Raw genomic sequence first — 23,179 nt, 5'->3', positions numbered from 1 at the left:
TCCCCTCATAAGCTGTTTTGGACGTGCTGGGAGCGCTACTCAGGAGTCGCTTGTTGTGCCTGGCAGCGGAGAACGGATTGTGGTGCTTTAGGCTGCTGCTGATTGCGTCCGGAGACATGGGTAAAAAGGTGGCGAGGAAGGGGGCTTCTTTGATCCTGGGCAGGTTTGTTTTAGAGTCATTTAGGATTGCCAGCTCCGAGTTGGGAAATACCTGGAGACTTTGAAGGTGGAGTCTGATGAGGGTGGGGTTTTCACAGGGAAAGGACTTTAATGAATGTAAAGCTATAGAATTCACCTTCCAAATTGGCCATTTTCTCTAGGTGAACTGATCTCTGTCACCTCGAGATAATCTCAAGAGATCCCCAGCCACCACCTGAAGGTTGGCATACTTTTGAATAAGTGTGCAGATTATTCTTTTTTAACAGTCCTGTACTCGGATGTCTCCTTGGAAGACCTTCTTAATGAAGGTTTAGAAAAGAGAAAGAGTCCAGTAGTACCTTAAAGTATCTGTCTTGATCTATCTCAGTGAAGGGTATATGCCCCAATTTCATACTTGTTTACTTGGTAGCACTCTATTGCACTTCCTTACTACTGAGTAAGTTGTGCATTAGATCTCTGGTGGATTTTCTGTATGTTTTCTTGGATGGAAAATCCACTTAAATCAGTAGGGTTTATTTATGCATATGTAAGTTTCACAACACTCAATTTCAGGAATACAGCTGCACATCCACATGCCTACTCACAGGCCTCCCAGAGGTCAAGTGGATATATTGGAGGCAGTCATGGTTAGCACACTGGCTACAGTATCAGGAAAGTTCATAGTTCAAATTAGATCAGTTTGAAGGAAGACCCCTTTTACAGCCTTTTAGGAAGGGGGTTCTAAGAAGAGTTGGCCTTGATGGAAGAAGGAGGAGAGAGTTGGAAGTTTGATGGTAACAGCATTAACTGGGACGCTTAAGCCTGTTGTGCTCAGAAAGCTATTTCTCTGGGAATTCTAAAGGATGGCTTTGCTTTTTCTTTCAGATGTGACCATGGAGACCTGGAATGGCCTTGGTGCTCAGCTGATGTCCTTGTGGCTGAATAGATTTTATATTTACTCCTGTGCTGCTTTTGGATTCAGCCTTTGGCTCTGCATCCAGTTCATCACAAAAGCCAGAAAACAGGTACTTTGGCCCTTCTTATGGGTGTCAGGATTTCCCCAGTGAGATGAGTCATAGTAGCCACCAAACTATATTTTATTTTTCAGTTGAAATAGACAAGCTCCTTGGGGGTCCAGTTTTTTAGAGCTAACTCACTGGGCCCCAATAAGACAGTTCATTTTACATATTGGAAAATTTCTACCCAATCCTTTCATCCTATGCTGTCTTACAACAGTATTTAAGGGTCAGACTAGACACTGCTGCATCCATGAGTCTGCCATGAGGATATGGCTCCATTTTAACATCTTGATTTTTATTGTCAGCTATTTGACTCTATTAGAAAGGTCATTTCCAGCAACTGGCGATTAAGGATAGGGTCTGTACAGCTCTTCCTTTGCAGTCTTGTTGTGACTTTGAAATTTACTATCAAAAAAGAAGCCATTGAACTGCTGTACTTTTCCTTTCTTTTAATGGTAACTGATACTTTGAAAGCTCATTGATTAGTAATTTTTCCAAGGTTGTTGAAGGCAACCTAAAAAAAAATTGAGTTGAACACCATCATGGTCCTGCAGACTCGTGATGTCTGTGCATTTGTATATGGGGTCAAAAGGACTAAATTTCTCCATGTGTACCTGCTCATCCTCTTAGATAGGACAGCGAGGTCTTTGGTGGGGTCTCATTCACCTATCAGGTGAGTGCTGTGGCAGTGAGAAGGTATTTTGTTTTCCATAATGCCTTCAGTTTTATGGAATCTGAAAACAAGTGAGGAAGAGCTCCCTTGCTTTCTTCTGCTGCTGGGCATTTGGTAAATGAATCTGTTGTCTGTTTAAATTTGTTCTGGTGTTTAATTGTGGTAAAGCTGCAGTACTGCAGTCGGAGCCCTCTGCTCATTATTATTATTATTATTATTAATTAATTAATTAATTTATTTATTTATATCCCGCCCTTCCCAACAAGTGGCTCAGGGCGGGATATAACCTGAGTTGGATCCCAGCGGAAGGTGGTTCAGGTAGCTGGCTTCAGGTTGACTCAGCCTTCCATCCTTCTAAGGTCGGTAAAATGAGTACCCAGCTTGCTGGGGGGGGGGGGGGGGAAGTGTAGATGACGAGGGAAGGAAATGGCAAACCACCCCATAAAAAGTCTGCCGTGAAAACATTGTGAAAGCAACGTCACCCCAGAGTCGAAAACGACTGATGCTTGCACAGGGGACTACTTTTTTTTTACCTTTATCACATGGGTATCTTTTTGCACACATTGTCAGTCTGCTTTGAACTCTGACAAGAGGCCTGGATGCTTGTAAGTAAATAAAGACATGTGAAGTGGAGTTTATAAGCAGGCATTCCAGGGACAGGGTCCATGCAATGCAGTGTGAGGTGAAAAACAGCAGGACACCTTGGCAAAAGCTGTGTCTTGTACAGCTCCTAGCATGGTGGTGAAAAGTGCTATCTAGTCATAGCTGACTTATGGCAAGCCCATAGCGTTTTCAAGACAAGGGATTTTCAGAGGTGGTTTGCCATTGCCTGCCTTGGTGTGGTGACTCTGGTGTTCCTTGGCGGTCTCCTCTCCAAATACTAGCCAGAATTGACCCTGTTTAGCTTCCAAGATCTGAAGAGGTTGGGCTAGCCTGGGCAGTTCCTGGCATTCTGGCTGCCAAATGAACATATCATGATATCTGTTGATCGGAGTGAGATTTAGCACAAGGATTTTGTTCTCTTTTTCTCTTCTGTTTAATTCACAGAATGCAAAGCACCTCCAAACGGTTTCCAAAATCACTGAAGATGATCTTGCGAAAGACCAAACCAGGGACCGCCATGTAACTGGGGTGAAAATTTTTTATGGCTCTCAGACTGGAACAGCAAAGGTGAGTGTTGGGTTAAACTAATGGGAGGGGGGGGGAGACACTTTTCTTGCATCCACATCTCTCCTGTGAATACATCCAGATATGCATGAGGTGGCTATTCCTTTTGAGGGGAAGGCACTTTGTACGAGCTCCGAAGCACTTTTTGCAGCGCTTGTATTTATAGTGAAATACCAGATGTGAAAAGGGACTTTGATCCTGGGCCCAGATGGTGCCTGCCCAAAGTAAACCCTGTGCATCAGCAGCCTGGGGTTCCAGGAACACCCCAAGTTTATGATTCTGAGGCACAGGGGAAGAGGTTCATCTGTGTCTCTAGAAGGACTAGGAGTTGGGTATTGAATCAAGTATATATATATATATATATATATATATATATATATATATATATATATATATATATATATAATTTTTTTGACCACTGTGTGACACAGAGTGTTGAACTGGATGGGCTATTGGCCTGATCCAACATGGCTTCTCTTATGTTCTTAAGTAAGAAGATTGCCTGCAAATAACTTAATCTGAGGCTTCAGACCAGAATCAACAGCTTTATAGGGCTTATTGGCACCTTGTGACACCTGACCCCCTTCAAGCTAATAGCTGTTGCACTGACCTTTCTAGTGCTACTGCCATGGATGACTAGATCAGGCCGGCAGCTTTCTTCTCCAGCAGAGCTGTTCTGTGTAGCACAAAGAATAAACTGCCTTGCTTCTGCTGCTGGAGTCCCAGGTTCTAGATCCATCATAAGAACATAGGAGCCATCCTGGTTCAGACCAAAGGCTCATCTAGTCCAGTATTCTGCTTGCACAGTGGCTAGCCTGTAGAAAGCCCACAAACAGGAAGATTGCAACAGCATCATTCTGCCTGTGCTCCCCAGCAGCCGATTTAAAAAGGCATAATGCCTCTGGTACTGGAGGAAACAAGCATCCATCATGATAACCCAGTCCCCCATGGATTTGTCCACTTCCCTTTTAAAGCCCTCCCAAGTTGGTGGGCATGACCACATCCTGTGGCAGCAAGTTAGCTATATGCTGGGTGAAGAAATACTTCATTTTGTTTATCCTGAATCTCCCATCTTTCAGTTTCAGTGGATGACCCCAGGTTCTAGTATTACAGGAGAGGAGGGACAGTTTCTCCCTGTGCACTCTCTCCATGCCATGCATAATTTTATAAACTTCTATCATGTCCCCTTTTACATGCCTTTTTTTCTTGGCTGAACAGGCCTAAGTGTTTTAACTGATCCTCATTGGACAGTTGCTGTAACCCCCTGATCCTTTTGGTTGCTCTTTTCTACGCCTTTCCAAGATCTACAGTATCCTTTTTCAAGTGCTGTGACCAGAACCCAACGTACTTTATGATCTTCTATAGGAGCATCCGAAATTCATTGCAGCTTTAAAGCAAGTCAGTGTGGACATGGCTGACCCACTTGCTTTAGAATGAAAACTGTTTTTGAACTGAAATTACCTGCAGTTTTCTTTGGCACTTCCTGCAGGCAAAGCAGGTGCTCTGTCACTGAGCTGTGCTATGCCTCCTTCTCAAGTTGCAAGTCCAGATTCTCAGGAAAGGGTCAGGGCATTGGATGTTCTCCTTGATGCTTCTTAATCCAGTGTTCTTTGCAGGGAAGCCTGCAAAGAGGGCACAAAGGCAATGGTTCTTACCTGAACTTTGGCTACCAGCACCTGCCTTAGAACATGGTGGTTCCATTTCACCACCATGGACAATCGCCACTTCAAAATCCTTTATATTTTATTGGGAGCCAGTTATGGAGCTGTTCTCCTTGAACTTGGCTATACTCTTATTTTTCAAAGACCTTTATGCATTTAGCTGTCATCTTGTCTTGCAGCCAGGAGTTCCATATGTTAATTTCACATTGTTTGCTAGAGGCCTTGTTTTCTAGTCTTTTCTGCTCAGAACTGCTTGCCAGTAAGTTTGAGGACTGATTCCAAGTTCTGCTGTTGTGGAAATGGGCTTCTGTGGTATAACCGGAGGCAAAAATGACAAGGGCTTCTGTGGTATAACCGGAGGCAAAAATGACAAGGCCCAGCTTGTGGGTCTCCAGCCAGCCTTCCGCAAATAATCTTTAGCTTTTTGTTTTCCATTTCAGCGGTTTGCATCCATTCTTGCTGAAGCTGTGGCCGGTCTTAATTTGCCAGCAGAAGTCATTGACATGAGAGACTATGATCCGGATGACTCTCTAGTGGAAGAGGTTTGTGGGTTTTTTTTTAAAGTATTTAGGTATTTATATCCTAGCTTTCTCCCAAATAGTGAACGCTGTGGTGCGGAGTGGTAAGCTGCAGTACTGTAGTCCAAGCTCTGCTCGCAACCTGAGTTCGATCCCAGCAGAAGCTGGTTTCAGGTAGCTGACTCAAAGTTGACTCAGCTTTCCATCCTTTCAAGGTCAATAGAATGAATATCCAGCTTGCAGGTGGTAAAGTGTAGATGACTGGGGAAAGCAACGGCAAACTACCCCATTAACAAAAAGTCTGCCAAGAAAATGTGATGTGACGTCACCCTATGGGTCAGTGACGACTGGGCGCTTGCACAGGGGGACTACCTTTACCTTTTCTCCCAAATGAGGGGCCCAGAGCAGCTTTAAAAAAAGCATTATCTCCTTCTCTATTGTATCCTAACAGCAACCACCACTCTGTGAGGTGGCGCTGGCTGGCTGGCTCAGGCTGCTGATCTCCAATAGTAACATGAGGAGCCTGCAAAGTTGGTTCTGCCCCCATCTCCCTTATGCCAAATTCTAGTTTGGGGCAGGGACCTGTCTTCTCAGACTCTGTAATGAAACTGCCCTTTAAGACTTCTGGCAGTTTTTGTGCAATTTCACCAAGTGTCGCTGTGCGCTTCATGCATTTCTACACAGTGAGCGAGTGAGTAAAGGACTGGTTGCATTTTTGTAAGGAAAAAAAAGTGAAATTACTCTTGGTGCATTCTCGGCTCCCAGAGGCTTTCGTACAAGCTCACGATGGGCTGGCCTACTGACAAACTAATGTCTGTTTTCCTCCCGCGGTCTCTTTAGACAACCAGCAAGACCGTCTGTGTGTTCCTAGCGGCCACGTACACAGATGGGAAGCCAACAGACAACGCCGCCTGGTTCTGCAAGTGGCTGGAAGAGGCGGCAAACGACTTCAGAGTCGGCAAGAAGTTTCTGAAGGGTTTGCAGTATGCAGTCTTTGGGCTGGGCAATTCCTTGTACGCTGACCACTACAACACTGTGAGTCCCTCGGGAGTTCACATTTCAGAGCACTGGAGGAGTCTGGGACAATATATGCATGAATTGAATGCCCTCCACTGAGTGCCGGCCACTGCTTGGCTTCAGCTTGCTTGTGTTTTTCTCTCTCCTCGGGGGGCGCGCCGTAGGTGGGCCGAAGCATCGACAGGTGGCTTTGGATGCTGGGGGCCAGCCGCATCCTGTCCTGCACCAAGGGTGACAGCAACGTCGCCAAGAGTAAGCACGGCAGCATCGAGGCTGACTTCGAGGCCTGGAAAGCCAAGTTCCTCGCTCGTCTCCAAGACCTTTGCAGAGGGCAGAAGAAACCCTGCAGTGGAAAATGCAAGAAAGGCAGGTGCAGGTCCAAAAAGAAGGGGAGCCCCGAAGCATCAGACCAGGAGCAAAGGGCCTTGAGGCAAGAGGAGAAGGAGGTGTGTATGTCTGGTCCCAGCATCTCCAGTTCAAGGGTTTCAGGGAGCAGGAACTGGGAAGACTTTTCTCTCCTTAGACCCTGCAAAGCCAGGCAGAGTAGACAAGGCAGAGTAGACAGAACAGACTGTCTGCACCTAAGGTACATTTACACTCACACACAGTTGCACGTGGAGCTGCCTTATAGTGAATCAGATCATCGATCTTGATCTCAGAAATTAAGCAGGGCCAACTCTGGCAAGTACTTGGATGGGAGACCTCCTTGGAATACCAGGAGCTGAGGGGGAGGCAGGCTGTATCAAGCCACTTCTCTGAACTTCCTCCGTGCCCCAGTAGCGGTCACAAGAAGTCACCATGACTTCCAGGCATGCACACACACCATTTTTTTTAAAAAAGTCAGTAATGTCTATTGGGACTGGCAGTAGCTCTCCAGGGTTTCAGCTAGAGGTCTTTCCCACCAGCTACTTCCTAATCCTGGGATTGAACCTGGGACCTTCTGCATGCAAAGCAGAGGTTCTTCTGCTGAGCCCAAAGCCCTGCCTTCTGATCTTTGCCTTCCTTTTCAGGAAGGACTGTAGGTTGGCAGAAGAGGTTTGATCTCTGGCTAGTAAGGCTGGGGAGGACCGTTTCCTGCTTAAGGACATAAGCAGAACCTTGTTGGATTAGGCCAGTGATCTATCCAGTGGAGTATCTTCTTTCACAGCAGCCAGTCAGCTGCCTCAGAAAGCATACAGCTGAGGCCTTACAGCCTAGCACCGGCATTCAGATGTTGCTGCCTCCGTATATGGGCTTCTTAGAGAGCCACCTCCAGTCAGAGCAGATGGCACTGACCTAAGTGGATGAACGAGCCAACTCAGCAGAAGGACAAGCTCATGAAAGGACCCTTTGCCTGGAGCGCATCCCAGGTTCTACTCTTGGCATTGCTAGGTCAAGCATCTCAGGTGCTGGGAGAAGAGCTTCCTTAGCCAGAAGCCTAGGGAAAATTGTTGCTGACTTGAGTAGACAAGATTGTGTGGGGCATACCAATGATCTGACGCAGTGGAAGGCAGCTTCTTGGTTTGCCCCCACCACAACCCCCTTTCGAGGTAGGTTTTTAGGAAACCGGTTGATGTTTTGCCTACAGCCAAGGCAGATCTGGAACCCAGCTTTCCCAGGCTCAGTTCTTTCTCAGCACCCTTCAGGTGTTGGTTTGGGGAGCTTGGGCAAGGATTTTAAAGCGCTGCCGTCCAGAACACTTGGCAGGAAGCTCTTTAATCAGAGAATTATTCCTCTCCTTTCTCTCCGTTGGTCCATGATGCAGGAGGAAGAACTGTTTGAAACCACAAGCGAGGAAGAGTCCGGCAGCGAGGACGGAGGTGTAGGCAGCCCTGTGGTCGACGTGGAGGATCTGGGGAAAATGGTGGGCCACATGAAGAAAGCCCAGGTGACCACTGGCGTGTCTCAGTCCACTTCATGTTGTTGAAGATAATTTTTGTGACGTTAGGCGGCAGCATCTGCTTTATGGGCTGGCTTCCGTACCCGCAAATGCTGTGAACAGCTGCTGTCGTTCGCAGCCTGTGACATACCCTCTATCGATTAACGGTCCGTTTCCGGCTTTCAGAAGGTGACAGTGGCTAGCAAAGCATGCACTAACTTCACTTCAGTGCTGCTTGGCTGAGCAACTCACAAGTGTCCTTCATTCCAACTGTCGTTTTGCCCCTTCTTGCACTTTGAGTCTTTTATGCTGCGGTTCTTAATTGGCTTTCTTTGGCCTGCCACGTGCCCACCCGCCCCCTTTTCTCAATCCCACCTTCTTCTTCCTGCTAATAAACCTGTCTAGGTTCAGAGCATTTGAAAGCAGCTCCAGGCTCTTCTGCTGCTCCGTGACATCCAAACGATCCAGCCAGTCTGTGCTAGAAACCCGCTTTGGGCATCCCGGTAAAGATTGCTTGAATCTGTTGATGAGATGAATAAGAAATCCTTACAGGTGTGTGCTGGTGTCTGTCATTAGTTACCCATCATGCTTGGAGCAAGATGGAGGCAGAACACTTCCTCGATCTCTTTTCTGGTCCTCAGGGCTTGGACCATGTGTGCATTAAACTTTGCATCCCTGGTCTTGGCTTGCTCTCACAGTTTTTTTCATTTTTAGAATTACAGTGGTGCAATAATAGGCTGTTGTGTGCCTCCTTGGATCTCCCTTTGGGTTGGGAGAAAAGTGGGATCTTATTTAGCACTTTAGTAGCATTTCTTGTGTTCAAAGTACTTTGCACATAGTATCTTTTCACCCAGACCACAACTGTAAGATAGGCCAGTATTATCCCCTTTTTTCTGCTGGTGGGGGAGAGTGTGTTTGTATGTGAGAGACAGGGTGCATTCGCACGACACTAAGTGATGCATTTTGCAATTGGATTTTTGCTATTCACAGTAAAAATCCAGTTGCAAAATGCATTATTTAGTGTAGTGTGAACGCACCCAGAAAGAGAGGCTTGCCAGAGGTTGGTGTTGCGGGATTTTTCATGTCCCCGCAGCAACACAAACCCCAAACCTGCACTTAACCAAAACAACCTGCAGTTATCAGAAGGCTAATACATGCTCACCAGTAAGTTTTAAGACCTCATAGATAAACTTTATTAGACTCCAGTTTTAGAAAAGCAAAACAGTTTATTAGACTCCAAGTTTCTCCTTTAGACAGAAGGCTTAAAATATATGGATAGAAACAGTTTAGATACCATTAGTACATTTCAGTTTCTCCTTTAGACAGAAGGCTTAAAATATAGGAAAGCAAAACAGAAAACAGTTACAGTCAAGCATAAAGCATAGTTCTACAATAAAGCAGAAAACATACTGAAAACTTCAGACTTCACCCTGTTAGTTACATTTTCCCATTTAAAATCTAAGTCCCAAGTTCCATTTGTTTGACCTGATCAGCCTAGGGACAGTCTCCTGTCTCTATTCAGATCAGACTTGAAATTAACAAAGGCTTGTTAATTTCTGAGCTGAGCAGTGTGGAGGTCCCTGCCTCTCATGCCATCCAGCTGCTTCTGCTCCAAAGTGCAGGGTTTATGAAGGCTTGAACCTTATCACTTATCTCTATTTCATCTAATGTTATGAATTCCAGAAAACTCCAGCTGCATTTTAATATAAACAATAATATTTGCCAAATAAAAACATTGCCTTCAGTTCACTTCTGCCTTTAACCTACTTATACTACAGATGGCTTGTTCTCTTGCTTCCTGCCATAACATATAAGGATCATACCAAATAGGGAGATTTCTATCCTCAAAAGACTCTCAACTTTACCCTAGGTTTTTTTTTTCCTCTTCTGCTGATCTGTTAGCAATATGAATGCACGGTAGTGCTGAATAGCTTAGAACTGAAGAGCACTTACTGCCCATTTAATAAGAGTATGGGTACTTTCAGAAAGATTTCTTGTAGCCAGTTTCATAAAGAGTATGGTTAAGATCATAAAGAGGGCCATCTTAAAATAAATTCTGCCACAGCTGGCAACTGAGACACGATTTGACCTTGCAGCCTCTTGGGTTGCAATGCAGGGTCTCTCCGCCATTATGCCACACTGGGCATCTCTGCATCTTCCTGGCGGGGCTCTTGCCTTTCATAACCCCCCCCCCCAAAAAACCTTAACTGCTTAATCATGCAAGTTTTAGCAGGTTACGTTTGCATCTTTAGCAGGTTTACATTTGCATCTGAGTAAAAATGGTAGTTTTGAAGAAAAAGCAGGTCGCCTTCGTTTTTAGATGGTGCTCATGTGTGTCCCAGCAGGTGCTGCTCTAGAAGAAGCATTCCTTCCCACGGGAGAGGTGAAGGGAATACCTCTTCTACAAAGGTTCTTGCCAGCTGCGGTTTTCACAGGCTTTTTTCTTTTTTTAAAAAAACAATTGCTTACCTGAAAGATGATCAGAAGTTTTTATTTCATCTATTTAACACAGATTATTCTGCCTAAAAACTGTGGTCCTTTGGGTTCCTTTTTTTGAGATACAGAGAGAGCGCGAACTTGAGGAAGAGGCTTCTCAAAGAGGCGGATCACAGCAGGCCACTGGGGAGGATGAGCGGAGAGAGATGATCACGCCGGCTCTTCGGGAGGCGCTCACGAAACAAGGTGATGGACCCTCAGGATAACTGCAGCATAAGGTGGCAAATAAATCAAGGGGACAAGGATGTTGGTTGCCTGCCGCAAACTGAGATGAGGGCTTCCATCATTACTGTCTTGTACTCTGCAATCTAGCAGGAGGTTCTGCTTAACTGGAGTGTATGTGTAGGGGAGGGACAGTGGCTCAGTGGTAGAGTATCTGCTTGATAAGCAGAAGGTCCCAGGTTCAATCCCTGGCATCTCCAACTAAAAAGGGTCCAGGCAAATAGGCATAAAAACCTCAGCCTGAGACCCTGGAGAGCTGCTGTCAGTCTGAGTAGACAAGACTGACTTTGATGGACCGAGGGTCTGATGCAGTATAAGGCAGCTTCATATGTTCATATACATAACCTGCACTGAAGAATTTAAACATTTGCCCCTAGTTCACCCAGGTTTTGAATTCAAATTTAAAAGAGAAGGTTTAAAAGAGAGATGTTCTGCACAAATTGTGCACATCTTGTATTAAGAGGCACATGGAACCATGAACATGGAGGTTCCCTGTAGCCATTATGTCCATTGCTGGTCTTTTCCCAACTCTAGCCTGCCTTAAAAGCTGTCTGGGATAGGGGACATCATCTCATCTTGTGGCAATGAGTTCCAGGGATTTCCAGGAACAGTTTGGGCGCTTCTTGCTGAATGCGGATAAGCCTTTCTAGGCCTAGAGGTTTGGGCAGGGGATCCCAGCAGATTGCTGAACTGCTAAAACTGCTCACCTGGAAGTATTGTGCAGCCCGGTTCTCTTGGACTAAAAGAAACCAACATCTCTCGATTCAGGTTACAGATTGATTGGGAGCCACTCTGGGGTGAAGCTTTGTCGGTGGACCAAGGTGCGTGTTCTTTTTCCAGACTGTTTCGATATTTGCGTGGATTGTCATGTGGCTGAGGGGCAGGGTAAATATGCACAATATAGATGCCAGGGATGCTGTTTGACAGCTACATCCAAAAAGATGGAGTGCCACATCACATCGGAGTTCTGCGGCTGAAACTCCCAAGTGTCGTGTTTGGTCCTAAGAACCAGTTGCCAGAATTGGAGGCTCAGTGTGGATTGTTGTGCTTCTGGGAAAGAGGGGGTTAATCTTGCTCCCGCCGTTACACTCTTTTCCCCAATAGAAATTGCCCCTCCTTGGAATGCTACCTACCTACACATTTTTATTCTGCCTCCAAGGAGCTCTGAGTAGCATTCAGGGTTCTTTTCCCCTCTCCCCCACACTCGAGTTTTGTGCTTGCAGCAACCTTGTGAGGTGGGTTAGGAAAACAGAGCAGCTGGGCCAACAGAGCGACTGGCCCAACATCACCCAGTGTGTCACCCATCAGTCATGGCTGATTTTGGGGACTTGAACCCAAGTTTCTAAAATCCTACTGGCTTGAAGGAGCAAAGATTTGCACCTGCTGGGGCCTAAAATAATCCGGGGGTGGGTAGGAGGGGCATGCATTTGGAGACAATGCAGCAGAGGAGAACACCGTGGTCCCCATCCTGCTCAGCAGCATGGTCCCAATCCATGTCGGGGAGGGCCTGCAGCTAATTATTGCATTCAAACATCTGGAGGTCCAGCTGTGGAACTTCCACTGGTAATTTGGTCTCAGTGGATTCAGTAATGAGCGGAGATGTTAATTGAAATCTCAGCTTTAGAGGGGCGGGGTGGCGTTGTTGAAAATGGCTTTTTAAACGTCCATTTTTATTTCCCTCTTCTGCCGACAGTCGATGCTTCGAGGAAGAGGAGGCTGCTACAAGCACACCTTTTATGGCATTGAAAGCCACCGCTGCATGGAGACCACGCCTAGCTTGGCTTGTGCCAATAAATGCGTCTTCTGCTGGAGGTAAGCGGATAGGTGGCTACCAGAGAATCTCCCAAGGGCTGGACGGCCCAAGCCCTCAGTTGAACAGGAAATGAGAGGGTAACTCCTCCATCGACTGCGTATGAGACCTGATTTCAGTATGATGTGGGCACGGTAGAAAGGGCCTTAGTCATGGAAGAGCATGGTGAGGTAAGGGGAAAGTGCCTTTGCCTTGCCAACATCTCATATAAATTAACCCTCCTTGTATTCTGACTCCACAAGTTCCATGTCATGAGTTGGTGGGCTGGTCTGGATATATCTGAATAGATACATCTCTGCAGCATTGTTCCCAGGGTTTGTACACAATCAGCTCTGACGGTGCTCACCCGATGACCCCAGGAAGCCCACCAGTACATCAAGAAGTTAACAGCTCTCTCGCACCACTTTTCTCCACCCCAGCAGCTGGTATTTAGAGGTAGACTGCCACTAGGAATGTGGAAATTTCATTCTAAGTGTCGACTAATAGCTGTTGATCAGTCCCTCCCTGACTGTGTCATCTTCTTTTTGAGCTGATGGCCATCACTGAAGCATGTGGCAGTGAAACTAATTATTCTTTGGGTGAAGAATCTCAGTGTGGTATAGAGATTAAGAGCAGCGGACTCTAACTTGGAGAACCGGGTTTGATTCCCCACTCCTCCACGTGAGGCCTGCTGGGTGACCTTGAGCCAGTCACCATTCTCCCTGAACTATGTCAGTCCACCTGCCTCACAAGGGGCCTGTTGCGGGGATCAGGAGGAGAGGAGATTGTAAGCCTCTTTGAGATTCCTTAAAAAAACAAAAGAGGGTTATAAAAATCAACTCTTCTTTTGCCTGGTGGAATGGCCTTGGGTCAGCCATAGCTCTCGCAGAGTTGTCCTTGAAAGGGCAGCTGCTGTGAGAGTCCTCTCAGCCCACCCACCTCACAGGGTGTCTGTTGTGGGGGAGGAAGATAAAGGAGATTGTGAGGCACTCTGAGAGTCTGAGATTCGGAGTGGAGGACGGGATATAAATCCAATATCATCATCATCATCATCTTCTGCCTTGGGTGTTCTGATGCTTCATTTAATTGGGTGGCCCAAATCCCAGTAATAAGAAAGGATTAAGGTGCATCGGCAGGCACCTATTCAGCCATGGGTGGGAGCAGGATGCTGGACTAAGGTGATCTCCAGGTCTGACCTGGCAAGGCTGCTCTTACGTCCTAATAGAAGATGCCATAAAACATGCACTTTTATATTTTAAAAAATTTGTTTTCAGACACCATACCAATCCTGTGGGCACAGAGTGGAGATGGAAGATGGACCAGCCTGAGATGATCTTGCAGGAGGCTATTGAGAACCACCGGAACTTGATCAAACAATTTAAAGGTAGTGTACAGCTGCTTGACACGTTAGCCTTTATGAGGCTGGTTCATGTGTACAGGAGTCTCTGAATGCCTGCAATGGCCACAGGTTCTGACAGTCATTGCAGGCACCTGCAGCAGGTGAGCCTCCTCCTAGGGCTCCTCCGGCCTCGGATTCCATTGAGAAGAGAACCACTACCCAATCACCCTCCTTTTTCTTCTTTCTTTGGTTGCCAAAATGAGCCAAGGAAATTGCAGCTTCAGCTGTTTTCTCCCTCCCTTCTCTCTCAAGTTCCCATTTTATCCTTTCTTTCCTCCTTCTTAGTAAGAGCTTGCCATCCTCTGGTTGCTGCAAATGAACATCAGATTGTCTCCTAGAAGGTCCTGATTTTTTTAAAAGGAATGCAGTGAATTTGTGCTACCGTCTGAAGAAGTCGTAAATACGTATATTTTCACAATCTGCATCAGCTTGTGTAGCGATGACCAAGGAAGCATGCTTTGTTTTAGCAGTGAGATGGTTACGGTGTCAGATTAGAACTGGGGAGATCCAAGTTCAAATCCTCCCCACTCGGCTGTGAACCTCACTGGGTGACTTAGGAACTCTCCCTCACAGGGTCGCTTTGAAAATAAAACAGAGAAGGGGAGAACAATGTCTACTTTGGAAGTAGGGTGGAATAAAAATATGATAGCCCATCTATCTTTCTTTCTCTTCTCCTCTGACCCACTTTTAAATGACATTCTACCTTCCAATGATGCTTTTCCCGTTCTGCTTTGCAGGTGTTCCGGGAGTGAAGGGGGACCGCCTGGAGGAAGGGATGTTTCCCAAGCACTGTGCACTGTCTCTGGTCGGGGAGCCCATTATGTACCCTGAAATTAACCGATTCCTCCGGCTGCTACATCAGCATAGCATCTCAAGTTTTCTCGTTACAAATGCACAGTTCCCAGTGGAGATAAGGTGAGCTCTTGAAAATGGTGGTGGTTCTCGGCAGTTCCCACAACTCTGTGGCTCAGGGATACAAAGCAAGGGACTGTGGCTCAATGGTAGAACCCCTTTTCTCCCCTGGTTTGCATTGACAAATCACTGAGTTCAGTCCTCAGTTTTCCAGTGTAAGGATCTCTGGCAGCAGCAGATCTTAGAATTCAGGGGTGTCAAACATGCGACCCAGGGGCCGAATCAGGCCCCCAAGCAACTGGCTCTTGTCTGCTTCTTTCTTCTTCTTTCTTGCTTCCTTCTGCATCACAATTTGCTTTGCAAGGCTTGTTCAATCGCACAGGAGCTACAGAGCAAAACCTCTATTTTCTCCATTGCTTGATGCTCTTCTACCTTCTGGTCCCCCGGGGAGGGAAGGAAAGAGCCAGAGCTTCCTCTGTCCAGTTCCCAGGATCCCATGGGAGAAATACAAAGAAAGCACCTTTAAGACCCAACAAGTGCTAATGTTTTAAGTTTTTTTTTTTTAAAAATGTAGTTGTGTTTGTCTGTGTCCTTTGAAAAGTTTATATCTCTGCTACCTAATCTTAAATAGGTAAACACATGGCCTGGCCCAACATGGCACGGCCCGACAAGGTGTCATTTGTGTCAGATTCAGCCCTCATAACAAATGAGTTCGACACCCCTCTTAGATGCTGCTGTCAGTCAGAGGAGACAATACTGTGCTAGAAGGTCTTGTCTGTGTGCACATATTCCTGGTTTAAACAAGAAGGCACTGCAGCTCTGTGGCAGAACATTTGCCTGATACATTCAGAAGTTCCAAATATCTCTAGTTACAAAGGGGGATGCAATGGTTTGATCTTCAGAATAATCTCTGGGTGGTGTAGAGAGCTATCTCCCTTTTTTCCATCTCAAAGAATGTTTTGAAAAATATTTTTTCATAGTCCCTTCCTCCCCCAAGATTTCTTTGGGCTGCAGCGTCTGGAAGGGCTTAAGCTTTTCTCTCTCTCCCTCTCAAAAGGAACCTTGAGCCTGTGACTCAGCTTTATGTCAGCGTGGATGCCAGCACCAAAGAGAGCCTGAAGAAGATTGACCGGCCCCTCTTCAAAGACTTCTGGCAGAGGTTCCTGGACAGCTTAAAGGCCTTGGCTGAGAAGGTATAAAGTTCAAGGGACTTTGCTTCCTCTCCAGAGATTGGAAAGGTTCAAGTTTTTAATGTATTGTCATTCACATGCAGACAAGTATGAGATTGCAATTTCGTTGGCATCAACACCAGATTTTTAGACTCCTAGATGCCCAAGAACTTGGCACTTCTTCCTGTGTGAGTTCTGTGCTGTTTATTTCTGCACATGTGTATGGGGTTGGATCCAGAGTAGATTTTCTGCTATAATGGAAGGTGTTGGGGTAATTTGCGTGGGTTTCCTTCCCTGCTGTAGACTCTTCTTCAGGTAATTCCCAAAGGGGTTCCCCTGTCCTCCTGGAGCAGCATTTCATGGAGATCAATAGGCGACCACTATTCCACCATTCCACAGCATTGGTATTTGAACCCATCCCACTATAAATGTAGAGCACTGAAGATCACCTAGCATCATCATTGCATATAGTGCTCAAGAAGAACGAACCACGCTATCTTGGATTCTAGGGAATGAAACTGAAACTGGAAGGATTGTTTTAAATTGTGTAATTCTATGAAAATGTTTAATGATTTTATTGTGATTTTATTTGGCACTATGTTGTTTTTATTGTTGTTAGCTGCCCTGAGCCTGTCAGGGGAGGACAGGATACAAATGTAATTATATAAATAGACAGACAGACAGGAAGGGGAAACAGGAAAGTTCCATTTCATGAATGGAAAATTTAGCTTGGATCCAACCCGTAATCTCCATTGCTCCTTGCGCGGCAGCAAAGATTGCACTTTCAATCATATTTGCGGAGCCGTGAGGACTAGTAACTTGTTTCTTTTGTCATTTCCAATGAAAAGTGGATGTTATTCTGCTCCAGGCAATCATATATTCTGCTTTGTGATCAGGAAACAGGGTTGATTCCTGACTAATTTTTCAGTTGATGGAACTTACTTCCATCAATGAAACTGAACTTTCCTAGTCTCCCCCCTACCCAGTTGTAGGCCATTGATCTCCCTGAAATGCTGCTTTTGGGGGAGGTCAGGGGACCCCCGGGAATTGCATGAGAGGCAAATTGGGGACCTGCAGCAGGATGGGGAACTGGCAGAAGAAATGTTCCTTTTTCTCTTGTATTTCTACTATTGTTATGTTGTTTTGTCTAAAAGCCTATGTGCTCCTTTAAAAAAAAAAAAGAAGGTAGTCACCTGTGCAAGCACCAGTCATTTCCAACTCTGGGGTGACGTTGCTTTCACAACGTTTTCACAGCAGACTTTTTTACGGGGTGGTTTGCCATTGCCTTCCCCAGTCATCTACACTTTCCTCCCAGCAAGCTGGGTACTCATTTTACCGACCTCGTTAGGATGGAAGACTGAATCACCCTTGAGCCGGCTACCTGAACCCAGCTTCTGCCGGGATCGAACTCAGGTCGTGAGCAGAGGGCTTGGACTGCAGTACTGCAGCCTTACCACTTTGCGCCACGGGACTCTTTAGGCTTCTTTAAATGATTGAATTGGCAGAAGTCATCTCTCCCCTGCAAGTCGGTGAAATATTTAGGTTGGATTTTTCCCATGGCCCTGATTATCCTTTTTGCATTCTGTACCAAGTGACTCAATTCTGAATGGTGGTGTCTTTTGCAGCGACAACGGACCGTCTATCGGCTAACTCTCGTGAAAGCCTGGAATGTGGAGGAACTCCAGGCCTATTCAGAGTTGGTGTCTCTCGGCAAACCAGATTTCATCGAGGTGAAGGTCAGTTGTTGACTGGCGGGGGGTGGTTCCCCCCTCTCCAAATAGGCACGGCCATCCTTGTGGAAAAGTGTATTTGCACAAGTAAATGCTCCCTGCAGTGTTCCATCGGTGACAAGGGAGGGAGGCTCTGCTTGGCACGAGATGCCCCAGGAGGCTTTGAACTGAGCTTCAGGGAGGATTTGAACCTGGAACTCCCCCCACCCCATTCTAACACTAGTTAGTTAATTAGTCAGTTTATAACCCACCCTCCACACCGAGGCAGGCTCAGCGTGGCATACAGGAGCCAAACGAGCATAGTTCACCATAAAACATTTTAAAACAGTAAAAAAATCATAGTGCTATACATGCAATGGCAAAATGCACCAGAAGATGGCTGCTGTTAGATTGGTGGGCACAACGTTTTAGTTGAAGGCCTGGTGGAAGAGCACAGTATTGCAAGCCCTGCAGAATTGTAAAAGATCCCACAGGATCTTTTAACCACCCTGGCATTCCTGTAGAAAGGTGAAAATATTTCTGTTCACATTGGCTTTCGGTGGTTAGGGGGCGGGGTTTGGTGGGGGAGGGTTCTTTCACTGGCTGGATTTTTATGGCTGTTTTTTTTAAAATTTCCAGTTGTAAATCCTTTTTGTGTTGTGATTTTGTTGATCTTTTTTTTTTGTATGCTGCTCTGAAACCGTAGAGTTGTTTTTCTCTTTTAAGTTATGACTCATATAAGAAACAATAGTTCTCCTCTCCCTTATGCTAACTGTTGAAGGACTCCGATTTGATAGTTTTGGTGGCACGATGCCCATTTTAAAACGTGGCTCTAATCTTTCGTTATTGATTCATTAAAATGCATTGATCTGGTTTTACACTTGCTGTTGCTGGCCTCCTTTGATACACTAGTGTCGCCTTTGGTTCTGAATCCTGTTCCCTGATTTAGGTGGGCAGCCGTGTTGATCTGAAGCAGCAGAACAAAGTTTGAGTCCAGTGATACCTTTTAAGAACAACAAAGTTCGGTTCTGAGTATAAGCTTGCACATGAAAGCTCACTCTTTGAATAAAACGTACTTGGTCTTAAAGGTGTCACTGAACTCAAACTTTGTCTTATTCCCTGATTTGTAAGCTGCTTTAAAAGTTTTAGGCTACCCAAGGCAAGAGTAAGAATGGATGTTTTCACCCTGTGTTCGACAGGGAGTGACTTACTGCGGAGAGAGTTCGGCCAGCAGCCTCACCATGGCCAACGTCCCCTGGCATGAAGAGGTGGTGCGCTTTGTCCAGGAGTTGACGGCCCTTCTCCCGGACTATGAAATCGCCTGCGAGCACGAGCACTCCAACTGCCTCCTGATTGCCCACAAGAAGGTAGGGGTCTGTGTTTGCCCCGCACACCACTCAGCGACACTCACGTTTCCATGCAGAAAATGCAATAGATTTAATACTTTGTTTTAAAATATGTTGCTAGTCCTTATGGATTCAAAGGGTGGGTGAAATGCTGGTGAAGGAGGACTTGGAAGGGTTTTTAATGGTCCGGAGGTAGCATCTCTTATTACCACCTACCATCCTATGCCTAGCATCTCTTATTACCACCACCACCACTCCATGACTTGCATGATAGGTTATGCAAACCAGCAGTGATATGTATATCTTTCATTTATAATTGCTGAGAGCCAGTTTGGTGTAGTGGTTAAGTGTGCAGACTCTTATCTGGGAAAACCGGGTTTGATTCCCCACTCCTTCACTTGCAGCTGCTGGAATGGCCTTGGGTTAGCCATAGCTATCGCAGGAGTTGTCCTTGAAAGGGCAGCTGCTTCGAGAGCCCTCTCAGCCCCACCCACCTCACAGGGTGTTTGTTGTGGGGGGAGAAGATAGAGATTTTAAGCTGCTCTGAGTCTCTGATTCAGAAAGAAGAGCGGGATATAAATCTGCGGTCGTCATCATCTTCTCTATGCAGATAGATCCAGGTGGGCAGCTGTGTTGGTCTGAAGCAGTAGAACAAAGAAGAAGTCAAGTTGCACCTTTAAGTCCAACAAAATTTTATTCTGAATAAAGCTTTGTTGGTCTTAGAGGTGCGACTTGACTCCTCCTTTGTACGCAGGTTGTTCTGCATCTAAATAATGGAACAGTTGTTTCTGACGCAGCTTTTCTCAGTCGCTTATAAACATACTATTTTTGCATGTTGTTATAAGAGCATTACTGGATCAGACCGAAGGGCTATCTAATCCAGCATCCTGTTTCCCATAGTGGCCAAACAGATGCCCCGGGAGACCTGCAAGCAAAGCCTCCTTGTTTATTGATTCTCACAAACTGGTTTTTGGAGGCAAACTGCTTCTGAGCGTGGAGGTTTCACTGAGCTACTGTGGCTAAGAATGGAAGCTGAACATCTCATTTTAACTTGCTTTGGTACTCTTGGGCCCAGTCTTACACACTCAGCCTACTCTACCTCCCAGGGTGGTTGTGAGGATAAAATAGAAGGGAAAATGTTTTAAGCCACATTGGTCCCCACTGGGGAGAAATTGGGAGTATCAATGAAGTTAATAAAGAAGAACACTAGATGTCACTTGAAAGTAGTAAAACCACACGGCAGACAACTGATGGTTGGATCAGAACCCCCAGGTCCCCCCCCCCTCAAACTAGGGTAATATTTGGCAACAGGACTTGAGGCCATTTCCAGCATGGTTCCTGTGGGACTGCACTGCCCTTTATCTCTCTGTGTGTCTGTCTCTTTCGTTTCCCAGTTCTTAATGGTTTTGGAGGTCACAACCATTGCATCTGCTTCCTTTTCAGTTCAAGATCAATGGAGAGTGGCACACCTGGATTGACTACGATCGCTTCCAAGATCTGGTCCGTGAGTACGAACGGAGAGGGGCAGCCACGACGTTCACCTCAGCGGACTACATGGCTCAGACTCCCCCGTGGGCAGTGTTTGGGGCCAGAGAACAAGGCTTTGACCCGCAAGACACAAGATTTCAACGAAAAAACAAGTCGAAGGACATCTCGGGGTGTTGACGACTTCAGAAATTAGCCTTTTGGAACTGATCTTGATAGCTTCAGTGAGTGCTTCACACCAGCATTCAGACTCTTTGTATTGAACTCACCTGAGCCTTGCCAGCCACAGGGGAAAGGAACATGGATTATTTCTCTCTCTCTCTCTTTTTTTGCAAACTCTGAATTGTTTTTCTTTGATAACTTATTTTTTAAAATGTACCCAAATGAGACTGAGGAGTAATGTGCTCAGAAAAAGGCCAGATTTTGCCATTTTTGAGGCGAGTCTGCAAAACCTTTGTGCTTTTGGTCACCTGGGCTGGGATGACTACCGCTTCTTGTTCTGCTTGCAATTCAAGAGGATTTATTGAATGTGGAAAGATTGTCATCATGTAGTCAGTCCTTGGGCGGGAGGGGCCAATGTGTATTGGATTCACACCTGCCTCCCGGAGTTTGTTTTTAAAGGAGAGTTGATACCTCTTAACTTCTTCCAGTTGCAACATCCTAGAATGGCTAGCCCACCACCAGAAGTTTGGTAGAAGATGCTGTTGTAGCAGGAAATCAGAGTAGAAATCCCCACACCTCTTTTGGACCTGTATGCTTGGTTCCTCTGAATGGAGTCTGGCATTGTTTGCACCTGGCTTTGCCATTACACCCAAGGCAGACCTTGAGAATTTGAGGTAGGTTTGCATTTCTGGCACGAGGCAGTCTGAGCAACAAACTCCAGATGACCTCTGGAGACCCCCTTCCCTTTTTTTGAAAAGCTTTATTTTCTACCCCTGGTAGATGGCACTTTCTCAACTTCTGAGGGCCTGTTAAACTTACACCAGTTTAACTGCCGGGGGCATCTTTTACTCACCCTCTTTGGAATCCTGGGAACTGTAGTTTGGTGAGGCTGTGGCTTTATGCAAATCCTTAACTTTTTCATACCACTGTGGTGCATAGGACTGCACTCAACAGGGGCTGTTCAGTTTGGGTCTGTGTTTTGGAGAAACCAAAAGCATCAGAATGAAGGAAGCCAAGGTCCCCTACATGATTTTGCTCCTCCTCCTCAGTGCTTCCAGCATTTGACACCATTGATACATTCAGATGGATGTTATATGCTCTTTGGGACTGGAGGCTGTTCTTTTTTGTCCATACAGTTTGCACAAAGAGATACCTGATTTATTTAGAGCCATGTATAATTAGAATGGAGCAGTCCCATTTTACTATTCTCACCTCCATGGTGCTGTCCTGCCACAGCTGTGGGCTCAGGTAAGGTTGACGGATGCTTGGAGCTGGAGGTGTCTTGCAGATGTTTCCTGCAGTTGCTCGCTGATTCCTTTCCTGGTGATTGGCGGCTGTAAAAATAGGACACACGGCTAGCTGGGATTGGAGCCTGTCTTCATCTGTATTTTTAAAATAAAATTTTCTCCAGGATCAAAGAGTGTCACAGCCAGGGCTTTTTTGGTGGAAAAAGCCTGGCAGGAACTCATTTGCATATTAGGCCACACCCCCGGATGCCAAGCCAGCTAGAACTGCATGCCTGCTTACAAAAAACCCCCTGGTCACATCACCATTCCAGATTAAACCCAGCCTGCCTTTTTTTTTTAAATTACCTTAGTTTTTTGTTTCTAAATTATTGCCTTAATATTTCAAAAATAGTGTTTCCACTTGAAAATCCTTATTATTAGTGTCCCTGGGATATGTCCGTATCTCCCTGCCCCTCCCCCACTTCAAAAATATTTGCTACACTGTAGGAAAAACGAAACATGAGGGAAATGAATGTAATCTGAATTTTAAACCAGCTTTTGTGAATGTGAAACAAAAAATATGAGTTTTTCTTTTAGGACTGAAAGGGCTGTGCACAATAATCTGGCAGTCAGCCCCACTGAACAGAACTTAGTCCTGAGCAAATGTACATAAGGCAGGTCTGTTTTCTCTAATAGTGCTATCGAAGCACAACCTAGGCGTGATTTGACTGCAACAAGTGAACAAATAAAGGTATTGTATATTTTGACATTCATATGGAAATTTGCATAAAATTGCTTTTCCGCCCCTGATGCAAAGGAGCATATCTCTGCAAAGCTGGGAGAACTTTGTAAATGATGTCTAACGAAAAGAAGAAAAGCATTTGCTGCTTTGATCAACACCTGTTAGCAATGTGCTTTTGTTCTTGCGAACAATAGATGCCTGCAACACCCATCCTTTGGCCCATGAATCACACTGAAATAATTTTTTTGAAAAGCCTATGATAAGTGTTGAAAGTGCTCTACAGAACCCATGACGCAGCAGAAGAGCGTCTGTTTTGCATGCAGCAGGTCTCAGGTTCAGTCCCCAAGGTCTTTAGTGGGGTGATCTCAAGACACTGGTGTTGGAGGAGATCTCTCTTTGGGCTTGGTGTCCTGAAAAGTTACTCCCATTCAGAATAGACAGTACCAGGCTAGGATGACCAATCGTGATACAAGATCACTTCAGCGATTCAGGAAAGTCTCAGAGGTTGGGTCAACAGTGTCAGGAAAGACC

At 45.7% G+C, this 23,179-nt stretch overlaps 1 protein-coding gene and 1 non-coding gene across 2 annotated transcripts; both read left to right on the top strand.

Moving 5' to 3' along the window:
- The first annotated feature begins 1 nt into the window (after window position 1).
- Window positions 2-22,675, top strand: LOC132587388 (S-adenosyl-L-methionine-dependent tRNA 4-demethylwyosine synthase TYW1-like). The gene is made up of 16 exons (XM_060259683.1): window positions 2-120; window positions 1,024-1,163; window positions 2,878-3,000; window positions 5,099-5,200; window positions 6,017-6,211; window positions 6,358-6,639; window positions 7,938-8,060; window positions 10,616-10,733; window positions 11,538-11,590; window positions 12,463-12,581; window positions 13,833-13,942; window positions 14,695-14,872; window positions 15,867-16,002; window positions 17,604-17,714; window positions 18,887-19,054; window positions 20,477-22,675. Exons 1-16 carry the CDS (start codon window positions 117-119, stop codon window positions 20,696-20,698), a joined length of 2,184 nt encoding a protein of 727 aa, XP_060115666.1. The 5' UTR covers window positions 2-116; the 3' UTR covers window positions 20,699-22,675.
- On the top strand, window positions 10,899-10,969 carry TRNAI-GAU (transfer RNA isoleucine (anticodon GAU)). Its single transcript has one exon. It is a non-coding gene; the product is annotated as a tRNA-Ile (tRNA).
- Window positions 22,676-23,179: the final 504 nt, after the last annotated feature.

The sequence above is a fragment of the Heteronotia binoei genome, chromosome 18 (assembly GCF_032191835.1).
Source record: "Heteronotia binoei isolate CCM8104 ecotype False Entrance Well chromosome 18, APGP_CSIRO_Hbin_v1, whole genome shotgun sequence".
Lineage (NCBI taxonomy): Eukaryota > Metazoa > Chordata > Lepidosauria > Squamata > Gekkonidae > Heteronotia > Heteronotia binoei.
Note: the sequence above shows the minus strand (reverse complement) of the source record. Positions and strands in the feature narration are given on the sequence as shown.